The sequence below is a fragment of the Lichenostomus cassidix genome, chromosome 13 (assembly GCF_008360975.1).
Source record: "Lichenostomus cassidix isolate B80296 chromosome 13, HeHo_3.0, whole genome shotgun sequence".
NCBI classification, from domain to species: Eukaryota; Metazoa; Chordata; class Aves; order Passeriformes; family Meliphagidae; genus Lichenostomus; species Lichenostomus cassidix.
Genome location: NC_139494.1, coordinates 11,741,692 through 11,761,930, shown reverse-complemented (window position 1 = coordinate 11,761,930; position 20,239 = coordinate 11,741,692). Strand labels below are relative to the sequence as shown.

The 20,239-nt window shown below is 41.2% G+C and overlaps 1 protein-coding gene across 3 annotated transcripts; it reads right to left on the bottom strand.

Moving 5' to 3' along the window:
• Window positions 1-803: 803 nt before the first annotated feature.
• Window positions 804-20,098, bottom strand: CANX (calnexin). Of its 3 annotated transcripts, XM_085073677.1 has the most exons (16): window positions 19,986-20,054; window positions 15,123-15,191; window positions 12,121-12,309; window positions 11,581-11,654; window positions 11,020-11,078; window positions 10,649-10,790; window positions 9,257-9,338; window positions 7,900-8,092; window positions 6,795-6,984; window positions 5,941-6,054; window positions 5,327-5,483; window positions 4,801-5,016; window positions 4,269-4,388; window positions 4,028-4,166; window positions 3,805-3,896; window positions 804-3,209 (listed from the first exon to the last, which is right to left on the bottom strand). In XM_085073677.1, exons 3-16 carry the CDS (start codon window positions 12,304-12,306, stop codon window positions 3,156-3,158), a joined length of 1,818 nt encoding a protein of 605 aa, XP_084929803.1. In that variant the 5' UTR covers window positions 12,307-12,309; window positions 15,123-15,191; window positions 19,986-20,054; the 3' UTR covers window positions 804-3,155. The 3 variants fall into 3 exon arrangements, with proteins under 3 accessions (XP_084929803.1, XP_084929802.1, XP_084929804.1); XM_085073676.1 differs by lacking the exon at window positions 15,123-15,191 and having other exon boundaries at window positions 19,986-20,098; XM_085073678.1 differs by lacking the exons at window positions 15,123-15,191; window positions 19,986-20,054 and adding an exon at window positions 19,636-19,660.
• Between the last annotated feature and the right edge of the window lie 141 nt (window positions 20,099-20,239).

Genomic DNA, 20,239 nt, shown 5'->3' with positions numbered 1-20,239 from the left:
ACACTTAAAAAAAAAAAAAAACCTCAAACAAAAAACCTATCACCCAAAACCCCCTTTTCCAAACCACGAGGCAAGAGTGGTAATTAACATCAGTTTGGGATGGGCAGAGCAAGCCCCATGGATGTATGCACAGCCTCAGTGGAGGAGCTGAGTTGGTGGTGAAGGAGTAAGGAAAGAGCAAGAGAAAACCATGGCCATGCACAAGGAGTCAGCACTTGCAAGAAACCCTCATCAGCCCGAGGAGTCAATCTTAAACACAGACATTTGTAATGCATTTGAGAGGTCAGAGGCTCAGACTGTGACAATTCAATGCTGAGCAGTGCCAGCAAGGGTAGATCACATCCAGGGCCACTGTTTGAAGGGGTTAGTTTGTTAGGTGCACCCTGATCTATCAACTGCCCCTACCAAGCACTGGCTCCAGGAGAAAAACTGCTCTCAGCACTTTTGCCTTGGGCTTCAGAGCCCACAGGTTTTGTTTTGATTCACCACGTCAGCCTAACACCACCCCCTCCATCGTCAGACACAGCATGTCAAGCTCAGCATCCTTTTCAAGAGCTGCCACCCTTGGCTGCACAGACACAAAAGGCCCAAATACACCTTCAAGTATTTGTAAAAGTTCCAAACGCAGTTCCCAGGTTACTGCCAGGTGGAGCTTCACTACTCTAAAAAATACAGCTATGCTTTATGCACTCAGGATAAGCAGGTAACTCTTTTTTTTTCCCTCCAAGACTTACAAAATAAGAGCTATTCTAAGGCCAAACTGAGGCACCCAAGCCAGAAAGCAGGATAAAAAGTAACTTGAGTTGTCTATCCATGTTGGAAAGTCTTCATTTATTGTAGTGATTATTTAAAGCATACACTATGGTATAAAAAAAAGCCATAACATGCAGACAGGAGACTTTTTCAGGAGATTTAGCAGAAGCAAATGTAGATTTACAATTAGCTTTAATATAATACTATTTAAAAGCTGATAGCAGATCTCAAGTTCACTTTTGATGCTTTGAAAGAACATGTATGCACATGGATTGTTTGGGAGTTTAAGGCAATTTGCATATTAAGATAAAAAAACATTGTATTAATTAGATTTTTATGTTGTGCTCAAAACGTTAGCTGAATTGAAACCATTTACATATACCTCATCTCAAAGGACTGAGAGTCATAAATAGCAACTGCTCCTTGATAAAAATACAGTCCTGAGAACAAGCTAATAGCAATGCTTAAGCTGTGACATCTTCCATGTCAGAGTATAAGCTATTTTTGCAATAAGGAGCAGTATTGACCAGGTGTTCAACAGGCAAAGGCATTCTAAACATGCAATAGCTCCCAACAGAAGTCTGAAATTACTTCCAGTATCTTGCTTACAATAGTTTATTTGTACACTGCAGAGAGATCAAGAAATCCTGCTATGCATTTGTGATCACTAATATTTCAAACACAACAACCAAGGGATACAACATAAGGACAGGCAGCAAAAGGTGTTTTACAAAAAAACCCAAAAAACCAAAAAAACCCCAAACCCAAAATAAGAGTATTTTAGTAATTGGTTAGATTGTTTGCAAGGTAATTGGAACACACTTCCCCCCCAGCCCCTGGGAATTATTCCACACACTATACCTATCATATGACCAAACAACACTGGAGTGTTTAAGTTCAGTGCAAGAAGAATAATTTCAGGACATTAATTTAATTCTAAACAAAGGCAAAAGTTTATCTATATAGACATCCAAACGCCAACATATTTGGTACAGTGTAATGAATTACATCCATCTCACCCTCAGAGGTAATGCTCTTGTAGTGCTCACCTGCATTCCACAAAAAAAAAAAGTGTTTGAAACAGTGTAGTATGGTAGACTCAACACTTTAAAAAAATTTATTCAGCTGGAATTGGAACTTCCTAACATTCACAATATAATTTAGAATGCACTTGTTACATGAAGAGCAGATAAACGGACTTAAAACAGTTTCACATACCAGTTAAGATATTCCACATGCTCCTTCCCCACCTACAATACTGACATCTTGGTTGTGGTTTTTTTCCTTAACAGATATTCAGTTCAACTTGTTTACCTGCCTACCTCCCCCATTTCTACAGCAGACATACAGTGACAACAGTGAGAGGATATGGGACACTGTGTTATTCAGTGTTTGGACCCTGGAAAGGAGTAGGCCTAGTCATGAAATTGAGTTTGACAATGAGCTGAACATGAAGTGCTTCAGCAACTGAGGCAGAGCTGCTCTCAGGAAGAGCTGTATCGTCACAGAGAGAGGAAAACACCGGTGGCTGAACGGAGGGCAAAGGGGAAGTAGCCTAACCACACCTCCCCAACAACCCTCAGCTTTACAAAAACAGTTCAAGAACAAACAAAATTGGTTGTCTGCAAAGTTTGCAGGATTAAATGCCACATTAAGATGACCCACTCCAAATCCTAGATCGTTTGTCAACGCTTAACAGGGCTTTAGCCATGCACAGTATGCATATATATTCTATAGACTGCCTAACCCCTTCCTTCCACCCCTTCTTCCTCTTTCCCCTCCCCCCAAAAGAATGAAGTTGATTGATTAGAGATTTTCACTACTGGTTTCCCCATACACCCCCCTAGTTTGCTTTTCTTTTGAGGGCAGGGGGGTTGTCAAATGCATTGACAACTTTTCTTCAAACAATTACCAAATTTTAAGGGGTATAAAGACATTGGTGCATTTAGGAATTTACATATTGGTAAAAAACCTAGTTATAAAACTGCATTTTTATCACCTAGCACTTTCAAGATCCATTGTTATACTTCACTAATTAATATATTAAATTAAGCCAAGGTTTGAGACTGGAAAAATTCTATCATTCTACTTAAGAACAGAAAAGAATATTTAAAACCAAAAATGAAAAGGTTAGTTATGTTACATTCCAAAATCCACAGCCCATTATATTAAATGCTTTCTTTCTACAGGAATGATGCTCTTTAAAACAGATGATTGCAAATATTTTACTGCTAGACACTCCATTACATTGGATAGTGTGACTGCAACCTGTGGATGGTGAAATCTTGAGGTTTGTCCAAGTTTCAATGTAAGGTGTCCAAGGTCCTCTCCCAGAACCATGTTTGAAAATAACAAAAAAAAAAAAAAAGAAATCACAGATCAAGTTCTTATGACTTTTTTTTTCAATCTTTCCTTGGCTTTCTGTTTCTGGGTGATCTATTCACAGTTTCCTCCTCCTGAAAGAAAGTAATTTGTGTAAACATCAACAAAATAAAACTTAAAAATACTCTTAATAATTTTGAGAGAATCTACAAAGAATAATCTACTTTCACTTCTGCATTAGAATTTAATTTTTGAAAGGACCTATTGCTGTAAACACTTTGTGGCAAACAGGCAAATTCCTCATTTTCGCAATGGATGTGCACTATTTGTTGGGAGTGCTCAACAGCTTCTGCTGCTGGGAGAATCCTTTAACTTGAAGCAACACTCCATCCCTTTTTAAACTGGCCGTTGTGTCAGTGTGGAGTACTTAAGGTCACATCCTGACTGCACTCAAAGCTGGACAAGGCCTTTTGCCTCCAGAAGATGCCTTCTAACAGTCCCACTCCTCCCTCAAGGCAGGCTCTACAGCAGTGCCTTTAGCTGGGTGCCTCACTCTGCTGAAGTCAGCCACAACAATTCCTTTTTCTCAGGGTGATTAAGTTTTCCAAAGTTCTGAACTGGGAGGGAGCGTCACGAGCCAGGTTAACTTTTAAAACTGTAGTAAGGCCTGTTCTACATAACCTATGAAAGAAAATGCACGAGTCTCCTTCAAAGATCAAGCACTCTTACCTCTGATGCAGGTTTCCTGTCTTCTTCCTCCTCCTCTTCTTCCTCCTCTTGACTAGCACTTCCTAGATCAGCATCACTTTTCTGCTTCTCTTCTAAGGGAAATGAAAAAAATATCATTCTCCTTTTTGACTTAAGTTCACCATTGGCTTTATTCCATATCTGCCAATTCTACTGGTTTATTCTATCATGGAGAACATTGTTCAAGATGATCTAGTTTACCTACCAAGCTTCTCCTCATTTGCATCCTCCTCTTCTTCCTCCTCTTCTTTTTCCCCTTTGTCTTTTTCTTCCTCTTTCTCATCATCCATCACATCAGGCTGAGGAGCATCAGTCTTTTTGTATTCTGCAGCACTTGGCTGTTTCTGAAAGACAATGTTAAACCCAGGCAATTATTTGTGACATTCAGCACATTTTACTGAACCTCTTTTTAAACATGATCCTGATTATCAGAGGGAATGCATTACCTTCCCAGAACAGCAGAAAAGGACAACAAGGAACACTGGCAAAGCCACAGTGAGGATGTAGACTACCCAAAGCCAGGGACGCTCTTCAGCAGCTGCCATCATCTGGCCCACAACACCAGGCTGTAAAAGACCAAAAGAACTGTCAAATTTCATCCCATACAGCAAGTTGTAGCAGCTGAGTTTAAGATACAGAATTTTCAGATAGGCTTTTTGCAACTTTAAGCATTCTATTTCAGACCACAAAAAATTGAAGCTAACCTGCTAAAGTACTTTTTCTATAGCTTACAAATTAAGAATTAGGCTAAACAGTCCAACTATCAGAGCAAAAACTCAGAAGAGAGCAGTGAGTACTCTCAGTTACTTATAGCAACCATTGCCATAACATAATTATGAAGTCAGGCTCCAACCTGGTTTAGCAAAACCCTCAGCCTTGGCACATACAGGTATATATTGACAAAGGCTGTCAGAGAGAACAGCAGAGGTGCTTCTACTGTTCCACTCGGCAGCACACAATTAAACCTTCCTCTCTCACCTCTGCAGCACCATCAGCTGCCTTTTTCAGACCCCACCCATCATTGGCCCAGTCATCAGCCACAGCTCTTTCAGTACAGATGATAAAGTTGTCAAAAAAGATGTCAGATGTCATGGACCATAACTCAAGTCCCACAGCACTGAAGGGAGTCATCTTGAAAGGTTCCAAGTCTTCAAAAAAATCTGGGTTTGGGATTTTTCTAGGTTTCCATATGCCCTAGAAAAGACAAAAGACATTCAGCTTCACCTACTAGAAGACAAATTTTAGTTTTCAGCCCATTATGAATAGAGAGAAATAACAATCTATTGCAGTTAATTACAACATCTACGGGTGCAACTTATCAGGCTTTGGGAATCAACACAATGGAATGACACCTAGTAAGAAAGCACTTTGAATCTGTCCACCTGAAACACAATGCAATCATGACAGCACTTGAATTCTTAATTACACCTGCTGAATCTAAATCATTCTGCTTTTTGTAAGAGATGCTGCATTAGCTGCCAGCTTAAGCAACAAAAACACCAACCTGATAGTTCACGTTATCAATCATAGGCGGCTTCCATTTGCCTTTGTAGTTTGGATTATCAATCATTGGGCGCTGCCAGGTACCACAGCCAGGAGCTGTCTCACATTTAGGATTTGCGATCTGAGGTGCCTCCCATTCACCATCCATATCTTCATCCCTAGAAAGGCAAATTCAGTTTTGAAGTCCACCCCTTGCCTTCCTGCAGAATAAGGCTCAGACAATGTCCAGTTTCTGGGAAAGTTAGAATTCCTACCATAAAATGGAAATTTGTATAGCATAGGTCTGTAGATAAATATATGGCAGAAGGAACAAGGATTTCAAATACTAACTGTGAAGTGCAGAAGATCAACAAAAGCCAGTCCCTGAGCACAGTCTCCCCCACCGCCCCTTCCGAATAGGTACTACTTCAAGATGAACATCCCTGCCCTGTTCTGCTTACAGTCACAAAAATGTTGAAAAATGCAGAGATGAATGCATTCTGCTTTTCTCTGCCTTCTACTTTTGAAGCAAAATAGCCTAAACAGCAACTTCATCAGCCAGCAACAATGAACTGCCAATGTCAGTACCAAAGTCATAAAATATTTGCTGCCATTTGCAACACACAGCAAACTTACCAATCTTCAGGTTTCTCAGCATCAGGGTCTGCTACATATTCTGGCTCATCATCCAGCCAGCCCTCTGGTTTCACAGCATTCTCATCGGCAATCTTTGCAGGAGCATCCTCATCCCTTGAGAGCAGAGCATTATGTATTAGCATACACAACACAAGAGTTCTTAACACCAAGGCATGGTTCTACAGACTCTGAACAAACCCACTGATTTAGACAACCAGCCACCTTCCCTTCTGTCAGGGTCATCCCATGATTTCAGAAATGAATTGCCTTGCAATCCATTACCTACATACGTGCCTCATGGCATATCAAGGTGTCAGCTCAAAGTGCTACTATTAATGTTTTTAAAAACCAGTCTAGAAAGGGCATATTACAGCAAATGCCGTTTTTTAGCAGCAGCTGCAAAAACATATGCGTGCTTGAAACTGAGTCCATAATTTACAAAGAACAGGTACAAAGACAGAGAACCAGGATCAGTTTCTGATTTAGTTAGTCAGATTTTTCAGTTACCTTATCTACACATTACAAAAACAACGACAAACAGCTTTCAGTTACACCTTCTGCAGCTCATCTTTTGATCTCATCAAGGATGAAAGCAACAGGTAGCATGGGTATTTCTGTAAAAATCTTTGTCTGTGGCCAACACAGGAACAGGAGCGCTAAACAGAAATTCCCAAAGGAAGTGAAACCTGTCTGCCTTTGCCTACTGAAGTGCTGTTAAGATGTCTAAACTGACAGTGTTTTGATTACAAGAATGAGACTCAAAACCTTCCATAAGTCATGTGAGAAGGACATTTTGATCAGGACCACATTATCAGGCTAAGGACTCCCTCAGTTCCACCTTTCCAACACCTTACCAGTCATCTGGTTTAACAGCATCTGGGTCTGGGATTTTTGGTCTCTCATCCCAGTCCTCAGGCTTCTGGTCATTTGGGTCCTCAATCTCTCGGGGTGGATTCACAGGAGGAGACATATCATTTAACAAATTGCCACTGTTGACAACCGTTTGATCAACCAATATCTCAAAACTATTGTCAGGATTCAAGACTGTAAGGAAAAAGAGTTGATGTAGTCATTGCACGTATGATACAAAGCATGAGTCATAAAGCATCCCTCATCTCCACTGTACAATCCAAGCTACCACCTACCCATCAACTGCTTTAAAGAACTGTTAAGAACCTTCCTCCTTATGCCAAAGTACAACTAGTGATGATGTACCACATCTCACCTTGTGAGAAGGCAGACTCCTGGCAGAAGTCCTACTTTAAATATGTTAAAGGCACAGAGGTTTGTAGAGTCATTTAGCAGTTACCACAACAAGTTGACTTTGGCACAGGAAGTAGTGCTTTAGAAGTAAGAATGTATATACTCATATTCTACTCAAGACTAAGACTTCCTACTGCTGACTAACAGGATTTTAATCTCACTTCTTTATCCACTGCTGTCTATGCAGTAGGAAAAGCTAGAGATACTCCTAAGTATTTCCTGGCAGATTTTAATCATAGCTAATATACCGAACACTATTTCAATAACCCCTGAGTTTGTCTGGTACATGAAAGCGGAAAAAAATCCCAAAGGAAAACAACACAAACCACGATGCCTCTACATGTAAAACCTAGTGTACCCCATGTTACTCAGAGGCAGCATTCAGGCAGTTTATAAATGCTGATAAGCTAAGCATATCTGAAATAATTAAGTTACTTACAACTGCCCTGAAATTCAGTTCTCTTTTAACTATAAGTTCAAGTCTCCTTACATGAATCAAGACTTCCTGGAAGGATGAAATAAGCCTTTGTATAGACAATCAGTTTTTGCATTTGAAGCTGTCAGTTTTTATACATACAGTTTTTCGCTGTATTGTGCATTGGCACAAATACCCAACTGTTCATCTGGCTCACTTGATGAGTTTTTAGTTCAGGAAATGTAGTAGTTATTAATATGCATAGTTAGCAGTCACCATACCTAGAGTATAAAGATGAGTCTTCTTATCAGTAAAGTAAGTCTTCAGATCTGCATCTGGACGCTTTGCATGCTTCTCCTCATATTTACCAGTCTTTGGGTTTTTGTGCCGGAAGATGAAGTGCAATTTATAGTCCTCTCCACATTTGTCAGGGCCAAACATTATTGTATATGGAGTTTTGTCATGGAATTGATCCTTTAAAAACAATGCAATACTTCACTCTTTTATTTTGAAATACAATTTAAGTCATTGTCCGGCATAAGAATTCCCAACTTATTAGAAATTATTCTGCAACCTGGATATCCAAGCCCATGAAGTCCCTACACTAACCCTCCAGAAAAATACAACCCTCCAGAAAAAATAATGAATGGGCTGAGAACTTGAGAACTATCCCATCTACTTAATTTTGCACCTTTGGGCTCTACTTTCCACATGGAAAACATCAGCTATTCAAGTGTTATCCCAAAGACTGGTATAAGTGACACCCACAATGTTTAAGTTTATCTCTACATTATAATAAAATATTTCAAAAGCGATCAGTTAGAAGTATCAGTTACTGGCAAAAAAGAATGACTAGCAAGGCCACTGAGTTTCTTCACCTGAAGTGATAAGCAGCACTAAAATTGAGGCCAAGTTGCATTTAGTCTACACTTACAAACTGGGGTACTGCCTCAAACTAAGTTGTAGAGTTCAATGGTGAAGTGATTACATCCAGTTACAAATCTGTTTGTTCTTGTTAATGTTATCTGAACATTCAATGCACATATGAAACTGATTAGGCAGCCAAGTAGTGTTCTGGGTGTTCATGGTTGGTTTGGGTTTTTTTAAATAGTTTGGAAATTGTATTAATAATACAACTCCAGTGACACTGCAGAAGGAAAGGAGGATGGATAACAAGTTATAAAAGGTACATCCTATAGAGTCTAGGAAAATGACTGAAGAAAACCCATATCTGCAAGAGCCTATGCCAGGTTACCCAGCAGTTCGGCATTATCTGAACAGGCTGAACCACTTCAAGGAATGGGAAGACAAAAAGCAGTTCTTAGGCCTTCAGAGCTGGCTACTCTCCTAAGCACCTCCTGCTTGGTTCTAGAACCCAGGAAAATCTGAAGTACTGCAGGCTTTGGCAAAGGTCTACAACTGCTCAGCTATTAGGGAACTTCAGAGTTTCCACTCAAGAGGCCGTCACATTTCAGTACTTATCCTCTCCAACTGAAAGCACTGGGAAAATGCTGAGTGCAAAGTACTTGGGCAATCAGGCCCCACTGCTTTCAGTAAAAGGGTTTCTTCAGAAAGAATCAAAATGAAAAAACTTCATGTTCTTTCACAGCTAATACTCAAAGTAGTAGCATTACTCACCAGGTTCAACTCAGGGGTTTTTGAAAGCAATTTCACATAGGCCCCACCACACTCTATTCCATTTTGGAAGTTTACTTCATACCTAATTTTAGTTTTGGATAGAGAAAGGGAGAGCACATGTTATACAGGACGAAAGATTATTTTTGTAATACACAATTACAGTTGACAAATGAACAGTAAGATTGTTTTGTTGTTGTTTGCTTTAAATCCCTTACCCAGTGATTATTAAAGATATAGACATATTGATATATAAAGATATAAGGACTAAGAAAAGTATTCACAAGAGCCTAGGAAACAGTTGAAAGACTGAAGATTTAGAAGACTTAACCTGACAGAAAAGATTAAAGAATCAGAGTGCTGGCCTAGAAGATAATGACCTAGAAGTAGAGAGAAGGAAAAGAAAGCTTTCCAGTATATAAGACACTTCAACAGGGATTGAGGCAAACCAATTATTTTCCCCACAATTACTATGGTAGACAGACAATTCAATTTGCAAGACTACCAAAGCAAAAACAATTGGATCCTAGGAGAAGCCCCCTTAGGGTTATAAGCATACAACAGTATATTTAGGGATGCCAAGGAGCCTGAAAAAGGAAAAACATCTCTGTCAGGAATAAGCTAAGTATGCTTGATCCTCTCCCAGTGCCAGCAGCTGGAGTGGATGACCACTGAGCTTTATTTTTAGCCTTGTATTTTGAGCCAAAACTAAACAGTGCAAAGCAAAGTGACCAATTCATTATCTTGTACAAATATGAATTAGTTTACTCTTTGTTTAAAATTGATAATGCCAGTAATAATGCACAATTCAATGGTTTTCACTGAATTATATTATTCCCCTGACTTACTTGTCTAACATACATGCAAGTAGATTCTTCTACAACAGTCATGACCAGAGCTATGTAAGGTGTTCATCTTCCATGGCAAATGAACCAAGACACAGGAAGCAGGAAACAAATGCATCCTTACCCCACTGTCCACTTCCTTTCAGAAACAGGGGACAGTTTACTGCATAAGAAAGTGCACTGACCTACTTACAGACCAGCTTTCATTCAAAAGGACAAGGACTTCCACAATTAGCAGTACAAAAGTCAGTCACCTGACCTTGTTACTACAATTAAATCAAGTGAATTGAAGCCACAGGACAGTTTACCAAGTCTAGTTTGCCGAGACTTCTTCCCTTTTCAGGCTTCAGAAGGACCCACGCTGTTACTAACTCCCCACTTTGGGAATTTGGGTTACTATTTTACTCTTACTCAAAACAGTGTAATAGTATGTTGCAGCATCTTAAGTCATGTAGTCCCCCAGTCAACAAAAGCTCAGTTATGGAATTAACCTCAGCCTGCTATCATGTCACCCGGGAAACAACAGAACACCAAGTTATTCTTTACTTACTGTATAATAAGGGGCTTGGTATCAAACACAAATGGCTTGGAAAGTTTGGATGAAATTGCATGATGCTTGGCTCGGGTTACCATTACAAGCCCTTTGTCTCCTGGAAGCTTGGTTTCCTTCATGTCTTGGACTTCCCATTTACCTGAGGAAGAAATCGACCAAACATGAATTTATCTTAAATTCTGAGTGGATATTTTGTTTAAATCAAAACTACATTTTATATTGTTAGCCAGGTATGTAAACACCCCTCCCATTTTCTTCAGTGAATATAATTTTAACTGAGAAACAGAAAAGAAAAACTTGCACCTCTTTTTCGTATGTGACAAGCAACATCAGAAACACTTATCATCCAAAATCAGGGTTTGACTCACCGTCATATTTGGCAATCTCATCATCTGTATCATCCTTCTTGGCTCTGGAAAGGATCCATCTAGAAGACAGACATCCAGTGGTTGGAAAACCATACTTCCCCCGCCCCACACACTCTAAAAATCCCACCCTTAAGATAAGGCAGCTGTTGCTGTCCCACAACTACACCCCAGTATCTTGATCCCCTGAGGAGTTTGCATGCTTGGGAATAGAACTTTTCCGTGTTTGCCACTTCCCACCCCCAAGGTAGGACCACGGCCTCATAGGCAAGTGCCTCACTCATGTAAAACAGAAGTAGCACCTTACCATCCTCACATCATCTGAAAAAAGTAAAAAAGCCAGATGTAATGGCCTCACCTCCCCTTTATTACTAGAACTTAAGGAAATACTGGTTTAACTCAGAATTTGAACAGCCAGCCTCAAGAAGTCACTACTGTAACCCCACTAAACACAGGCCCTTTGATTCAGTTTTGAATAACACTGGCTCTACAGAGGGTTTCACTGCCTTTCACCACAATTTTATAATATTTACTGTACTGAATCAACCCTCAGATTATACTCACCCATCCAGAGTTCCTTTATCAAAAGATTCTGCAAAATACACTTCACCAGTTGGGACTGGGGGCCTGTAGGTAACCTATTGGAAAAGAGGGACACTTATGCATCTTTCCAGACACATTCTCTATTCTACAGAAAAACAGACATGTAAGGCTTGCACTCCCTCCCACACTTGAGTACAGCTCACCTGGACATTCTTGAAGCATAAATGCAGAAATTACATAAATATGGCTGCTTGTGGCAAGCCGTTGTGCTCTTGTCTGCAACTAAAACTGAAGTATATACCTAGCTGGAAATATCAGCATTAATTCCTGATACTCACATCACAGATTTCAAGGTTAGATCTAAGTCTTCTGGAAGAACATGGGGGACATGAGAACAGGAACAAAGCAGCCAACCTTAATTCCAAGCCCTACTCCCAGATAACATCTTTAATAACATTACAACATATTAAAGGTTAAGAAAGTAAAGACAACTCTGATCACACTCACATTAACTAAAACACAAGCAGTAATTCAAATGTTAAAAGAAGTTCAATGCCAAACCTTTGGAGCTGGAGGAGGACTGCTTGTTTCAGACTTTGACTCTTCTACGTCCTCAATACCATCATCCAAGTCATCCTCGATATCGACTACATCATCAGCATCATTGTCTTCGTCCATATCATGTGCCTGGACAGCAAATATCCCAAGGGCTAGCAGGGTCACACACAGTAGCCATTTCAGCTCCATGCTCTGAATAAATAAGACAAGGCAAAGAGGTCAAGCCAGCACTGCACACAGAAAAACACGTTGCTTCTCAGTACAAAACCGAGCATCCAAGGCAACAGTTGAAGTGCAAACTTATCTCTGCAGCTCTGTTATTTACCACACCTGAGACAGCTCTAAAAGCTGGAGAGGAACATAACATAAAACTAAATACTTAATACCAAACAGACATTAATTAACTGAATGGAGAACCACGTGTGCACATTCTGCAGATCATGCTGCAGAAGTGTCATGATTTTGCTCTTACACTGCAACAGCTCACAAGCAGGACAGCAGACACGTACATGACACCACAACATATGTGGCTGTAAAAGCCTAAAAAGAAAATCTACTTTGTGCTCATGAAGGACTTTAAATGCCCCATGCAGGAACTGAAGCTTCCATTCAGCCCAGAAATTGAAATACAATTTTCTAGTTTTTCAAGCAGAGAGCAACCTGCAGAGTAATCAATCCTCATCTCCTGTTCAATATATTTTTTTCCTTTCAAATGCAGAACTCTGGTGTTTTCAATCATCAAACCCCTTCCCCAGGTTGTACTGTAGAATTACTGCCAACAGTCATTGATACTACTGGCAGACACCTATAAGCAGTGGCAGCTACTGGAAACTGTCACACGATTCAACTCCCTTCTTTCAATCTCTAATTTAACAAGATGACCAAAGAAAAAGTAGCTGTTAACTGAAGCCTTACAGAATTAAAATATCACAGTTCAACTAATTCATAAGGTGCTCAGCACATTGTCACACCTAAAACATTATACATATTGGCAAGCCATAGCTTAAAATATCTTGTAAGAAATTTGGGTTTCAATTTGACTTTTCTCCTAGAAAAAGGACAAGATCACTGCATCTTTAGGTTGATAGAGAAGGAAACACTCCCAGAACTCTGCATAATTTTATCTGCCCAAAAACCTCACAACAACCTGTGTCTTGCTCACCTTTTCTCCTTTGAATCCCACTCCAAATTTTCCTTCAAAAAACAGAGTTATAACTGAGACTGATTTTTTCTGAAAACAAGTATAAAACCAAACATCCCCCCCGCCTTCCCTTATACTCCACTCCTACCTCACACTGTAGCCCTGCAGACTTTCAAACATAACTCAAGCAGAGTTAACTGTGCCTGTAGGGGCTTAAAATCATGCTAAAAAACAAACTTTCAACTTTCCAAAGCATGTTTAGGCAACTAAAAGAGTTTACACTCTCAAAGGCTTATCCAGCACTATCCAATATTCCAGAACTATGCTGCTTAACAGATCTACCCTTCTTAGATTATTCTTTAACTTACTTCTAATGACACGCAGGATGTTTTACAACTACAACAAAACTGTATTTTAAAGACTTGAGCTAAGGTCATGTCCAGTTTGTCACTACAGCAACATGCAACTGCAGCCAGTTTTCCAACAATAGTGATGGCCTTGAGGATTATTGTCCAAATGCATGTGTACAGACCTCCCCCCTCAGTTCAGGCAACTGCACCCAAACACCTCTGAGCCAAAAGGACAATCACTCCAGAAGGAATAGCTGACAAAAACTTTCAAGGACTGTTATATATGAGCAAAGCTTGTTTGCTTAATGCACAGTGTACAGCCAAAACTGAAAATAGTTTCAGACCTCAAACAGCTCATAGCTCTTAATATTAGTGGGAGAGCCACAACAGAAAACCAAGGAATGAAAATGGTCAAGCAGACATCAGTACCCTTGGAGACGCAAATTCTTCTTGCATGGAAAATGTGCTCTTTGAATAAACTCATGCCCATCAGCATAAAATGAGTATAAAAGAAAGAGCCTGAAACTTCATCTGAAAAAGTGATCTTTAGAGCTCTGGATGTGCCCTGTGTGGCTAAAGCAATCATGGATGAGATGGCACAAAACACCTTTCCATGGAAAGGGTTCCATTTTGTCATACCTTACCAATAGGACCTCACTCAATATTTTTTAAATAGAACTAAATTCAGGAAGATTATGCAGTTTTATAACTGCTTTCAAATTATACTATGCAGATAGAATGAGCATGTCATGATTTGGAAAGTGATATGACAAAGTTAATCTTAAAAATCAGAAAGGTTAAAAATGAGCCAATTCTCTTCTCTCCTAAAAGGAACGAGTTTCTGCATCCCTCCTCCCAGCTGTGTGCAAAGGGTATTAATGGTTTAGCATGCAAGTAATCCTTTAAGTAATCTCACCAGTAGCCAACCAGCATGAACATTCTGGTGAAAGAATTAAATCATGCCCCACAACTTTCCTGCCAGTACTGACTCCATATGTAATAATTACCTACTTCAAAATCCCACCTCAACTACAACACCTAGGAAATGTTTGTTAGCAGCAAATGGACTTTGGTAAGTGCTCACACACAAGTGGCAAAGGCACATGGGCTCAGAAATTCTTCTGTCAAAGCATCTTAGTGAAAGCAGACAATTCTGCCCAGGACCACACAGCAAGGGCAGCACTTTGCTGCTGCACATCTGTGCTCCTGATACAGACACAGATATCCACCCTGCAGGTCACTTATCACTAAATGCTTTGTCTGAATTTGAGACCTCACTGAACCTGAATTCAAGGGAGAAGTACTTTCTGATCAAGTTCCCAAGCAAGCTTCACCCCCCCCAAAAAAAAGGCTAAAAAAGTCTAAAGAGAAGCTAATTCAGTTTCACGTCCTTACCTCTTTACAGTCATGGGCAAGCAGTTGTCACAAGTTTATATCCCTGCAGAAAGCTGCTTAGGACATTTCCTAAATATTAAATCAGTCCCAAATTTCAACATAAGCTATCATTCACACACCTTGAGCACAGGTGGCTAGCTTCTTCTGAAACTGCCTGTTATCATGCCAAACTCCTTATTCTGTTTAACCTGTAACAATATAAAAAGCTGACTAAATTATAAAAAAGGCATTATGTTCTCAGAAGAGCAATTTAAGTGAAACACAGATTTTCGATATTTAAAAAGCTATTTCTATCCATAATGGATGTACTGCTACAGAAGAAAATTTCAAATTCACTTTACACAATCCTTAGGGACACAACATAAACACAATTATGTCCTAGTAAATTAGGTTATTCCTAAATAGGAGGGGAGGGGGGGAGAGAGATGAAACTCAGGTTTTATACAAAAGAGGCATAAATCAATTTTTCAGTGGAACTTTAAGTTGCTGGCACCTACAGGTGTTCAATTAGTCAACTAAAATGTAGTCTAACCTTCAGACACCCAGCCACCTACTCTATTATGAACAGATTTCTCTCTTGAAGAAGTGTCCAATTTCCAAGCAATTACCATCCTTAGCCATTCTTCTTTCTGCCTGCACTTCCCTTCTTCAGGTTTAACTGTGCAATATTTCTGAAGGTTGGTGTATTTCTGATCATGCAACTGCTGAAAGCCATTAACAAAGGAACACTTTCATAATAGGTGAGAGCTTCTGACGTCTCCATTCTACTTCAGTGCAACCATCACTTTCACCATAACAACCTTTCAAGTCAGAGATAACAGCTCCATGTACTTTTTTTTTTTAAATAAGGTCTTCAGATGCTTACAGACACTGGCACACCACTCGATCTAAGGGAAAACTACTGCAGTGTAATCCCAAAGTACTAACGAGGAAGAGAGTTTGAGACTGCACTGCTGCTACATTCATTCTCTCTCTGCACACACCCATGGCAGGCTCCTCCCCAGGGAACTTCAGAGGTGACATTAAAGCACTGTTCACCTAATTATCAAAGGGCTGAAACATTTTACAGAATTTGAAACAATTTACAGAATTTGTAAAACCAATAGCAGAGCACTGAAAACAGACTCCTAGAACAACTGAACTACACAGACTTTACTTTTTTACAAAGTAAAATCAAACCCAAATTGGAATGAGACTCAGAATCAGCTTCTTGCCCCAAAAGCAGCATTCTTAACATGCAGGGCTAAGTGATTGCTACCTTTGGAGTTCAAGGCTTTCAAGAAACTCATGCAGCTTCAAGGACTAATTTTTAGTTAGAAGTCCCCTTTCTCTGGGTATTAAGGAGAAAGTTTTTAATTATTGGCACGACACTGGAAACACTCATACAACAGACAGTTGTCACTATTCTCCCTAAGATATATGTAGTGTGGAAGAGAGTGAAATTGAAAGAATGATACCAAAGGACTTGAAGATCCTTTCAGAACATACTGTTTAGTAACTTCCCTGTCAGGTCAAACAAAGCCTGCAAAACCAGTTTAATCATCTCCTTGGTTACTAATCTATTTCAGTGGTTCATCAAACCAGTTCTTAATACAGCATATTTCAGAATGTATAACTATATTTGAATGGCTACTGGCTATCTAGTTTACTACTTACTCTTTTAAAAAAAGAATTAACAGTCACACTAAATAGATCTTGTAAAAAATTAGTTGCTATGAACTACACTGTAGCAATTTAACCGGAAGAGCATCAATGGTTTCTATTTCAGCAGCACCTGAAGTCTCAGGTGAGGGACTCAAGCAAGTAAGAGCAAAACCTGCTAGCAAAGTCCTGTGTTCCAAACAGTGGGTTTCAGTGTGGTATTTACAGCAGAAGCACATCAGTGAAATCAAGCACAATGCAGCCTCATCCAGGGCAAGAATTAGGGAAGAAAAATTTAAAGTCAACCATAAAGAAGATTCATCACAACACAAAAAAAAAAAAATTGCAAGGAGACAACAACAGAAAGGCTGAGACACAAATATCCATTTTCCCTCTCAAATGAGAGTTTTGTGGGTTTGGAGCAAAGGCTTGGTTACCCTACTTGGTAGCGCACCAATTTCTTAAAGTCAGAACTACTGAAGAGCAGAGGAAACCTCTTCTGTATCTCACAATCCCTCTGCCTTCCACATCCTGCCTCCTCTGCGGTGCCAGGGTAACTGTTTACACAGCCTCATGATGAACCAGCCGCTGGTTTAAGATGGCTCCAAGTCCTTCTGCCATGTTATTTTAACCCTGAATCAATACCCCATGCCAATCCAGCAGCAAAAGCAGAAAGAGTCATGGCCATACCAGTGAAAGTAAGTAGCCAACAATAAAGGAAATAAAGCTATTGGCAGCAGAGTCAGCTTAATGCCAATTTCAAGTGCAGGTCTGTTGCTGGCACCTGCCTGACCTGTCTTTAGGCAGACTCAGGGGATGGACACCATGGTGAAGCTGAAGCTGTGTGGCCAAGTACTATAATTTCAACAACCAGCACAGAGCCTCAGCATCCCTCTAAAAGGGATATAATAAAATTATGTTCATATACATACAACTCATACAATGCAGACAACACTTTTCCCCCTGAAATACTATTTTTTAGCTACACAACTTCCAGCATTGTGAACCTTTAACAACATAACTCAAGGAATAGCAAACAAGGCTAAAGGAAAACCACCTCACTAACAAGAGGCCAGAACTCTTCATGGGGGGGTGGTTTACCCTCCCACCCCCACTTTTTTTTTATTTCTCAAGTAAAGGGTGGCTAGCATACACTGCTACATGAGGAAGAAGTCTCCTGGAAAGGATTAGCCAAATGTCTCCTGGATAGCCCCACAGAAAAAGCTGCCTCCTGTTTGGGTTGTAGAGAGCAGAAACCAGGCAAGGGATTAGGTGTGAAAAGGGACAGCAACAAAGCTTGCTTTTAATAGGCATTTCAAATATGCCAGTTTCTAAAAATAATGTACAACAGTGCAGATTCAGTACAGGAGCAAACAGCAGATACTGTTTGTCAGCACAGATATCCTTCCTGCAGAACTGGAAGTCCTTGGATGGTAAAGACAGAACCGTGAGGCTTTTTGACCTCATAAAACAGATGGGCTGCTAGAAAAGTTATATTAGGTGGGGGTAGATCTGGAGGCACCCCAAGATCTTTCAAACCATGATACCTAGAAATCAATTCAAGTTTGCCCTGCTACTGAACTGATTCCAGCAAGAACAGGCTGCCACCATGATTACTACCAGAGGCAGAAAATAAAAGGCCAGAAAAGGAAGTAAAAGGCAGGACTAAGTACAAGTCTCACTGTATTCTCTGTAAAGGATTTATTCATTTACTCGGGGAGGAAGTGCTGCAGCACACCAAATGAGAGAGTAACCTGATGGAGGTTGCAAACTCTTACTATTTTACACTAGATTCACTTCCGAGGAGGGCAGTTGATCCCAAAAAGGAGTTTATATATTACACACAGTTTGTGATGTTGTCTGTGAATTGTACAAGTATCTTCTTCATAACGTTGTTTTTTTTAAACTAGAAATACTAAAATTTGATACATATACAAAGTATTGCTCAAAGCTTTTCCTAATTTTATTAAGCGTTTTGCATAAGCCCATCTAATACAGCCAAATTAACATTAAGGTGGCCTTTGAAGTCAGATACCTCAGCATGAACCTACAGTAATATATATATCAGCCTATATTTAACCATTATTTTATCTGCATTAGCTCATACATTATTATAGTTCTGCTATCTCTTTGCAGTATTTTAGTAACAACCAAAACCACGACGTGCAAAACTGTCCCATAAAACCCACGTGCTTACACACTGCATTTAGAAATACATTACATGCCTAGAGACCAATTTTCAGACATCTAACATACTTTAGATAGGTTCCAGAAAGTTTCCCATGATGATCTGCAAAAGCTCTGCAGCATTAATTATGTTAGCCCTCATCATACTGAGGTCTGGACCTTTACCATTACTACTACCATTAACACAGGTCTGCTTCCCTCATAACCAAATCACCTGCAGCACTTCTCTTTCTGCAGCCTAGAAAGTTCTGAACCACAAAACTGCATGTGAAAGTTCACTCTTTCGAATCAGTACAGACAAGAAAGCAGTGTGCTGTACATGCTTTAATTCAAAGGTGTGGGTTTTTTTCTTTTAAAAACACACAATACAATCCTCAGCCAGAAATGAGAACTGAGGTGTCATTTATACACTATTTTAAAGACACCCAACGCGAACAACATTTGGGTGGCAAAAATCAAAGCACGCATTTCAAGTCCCTTAAATTCTCAGATCTTCTTGCCACAGATTCCTCGCCTGCACTTCACCTGTTGGGTCTCCAGCTCCGCGCCCTGAACTCCCCCTTTCCAGAGGTTTCTCCTTCCCCTCGCCCAGCCCCAGCCAGGCCCACGCCATGCCTCGCACCCACCGCCTGTTCTCCCTTTGCGGGGCTTCACGGGGAGCACTTTCAAGATTATTTCCGACAGTGGAACACGCAGCCAGATAAAACCCAACCACAGGCAGCCCACATCCACCTCCAACCCTCCCGGTTCCACCCCGCGGCCCTGGCACCAGCCGCTGCCCAGAGCGGCGCTCCCAGAACTTACCAGAAGAGCCGCCGCTCCCCCCAGGCCGCTCCGCGCCCTGCGGCTACCGAGCGGGACCCGGTGCCTCCGCCGCAGCCCCGCGCCCGCCCCCGGCCGCAGGGGCCTCCGCAGGCCGTCCCTCTCGCCCTAGCTCCCGGGGGTCTCCGCCTTCTCCCACCCCCGGGATGGGGCCGGAACCACGCACGGGCCGCCCACCCCCCAGGGCCCAGCAGCGCCCCGCCGCACGTCCCCCGACAGGCCCGGCTCCCCGCCGCGGGCGGGTCCGTTCCCCGCTCTCCTGCCGCGATGTCCCGGAGCCGCAGCGGCTGTGGAAGGAGAGAACGAACGGACGGACGGACGGACACACTCACCCTCCGCCGCCCCGGCCACCGCCGCCGGGCTCCCCTCACCTCCGTCACGTGCCCGCGCGCCCGCCGCCACCCGCCTATCTGCCGCGCGCCAGCCCCACCCCCGCCTCAGCGCGTTCAGCCTCTCCTATTGGCGGACAGCGCACCCTCCTCCCCGCCCAGCCGCCAGCTGTGCATTTTTATTGGCTGATATCGCCGCCGCTCAATGGCCGGCCCGCCTCTAAACACGCCCCCAACGGCCTGCCCTTCGTGGAGCG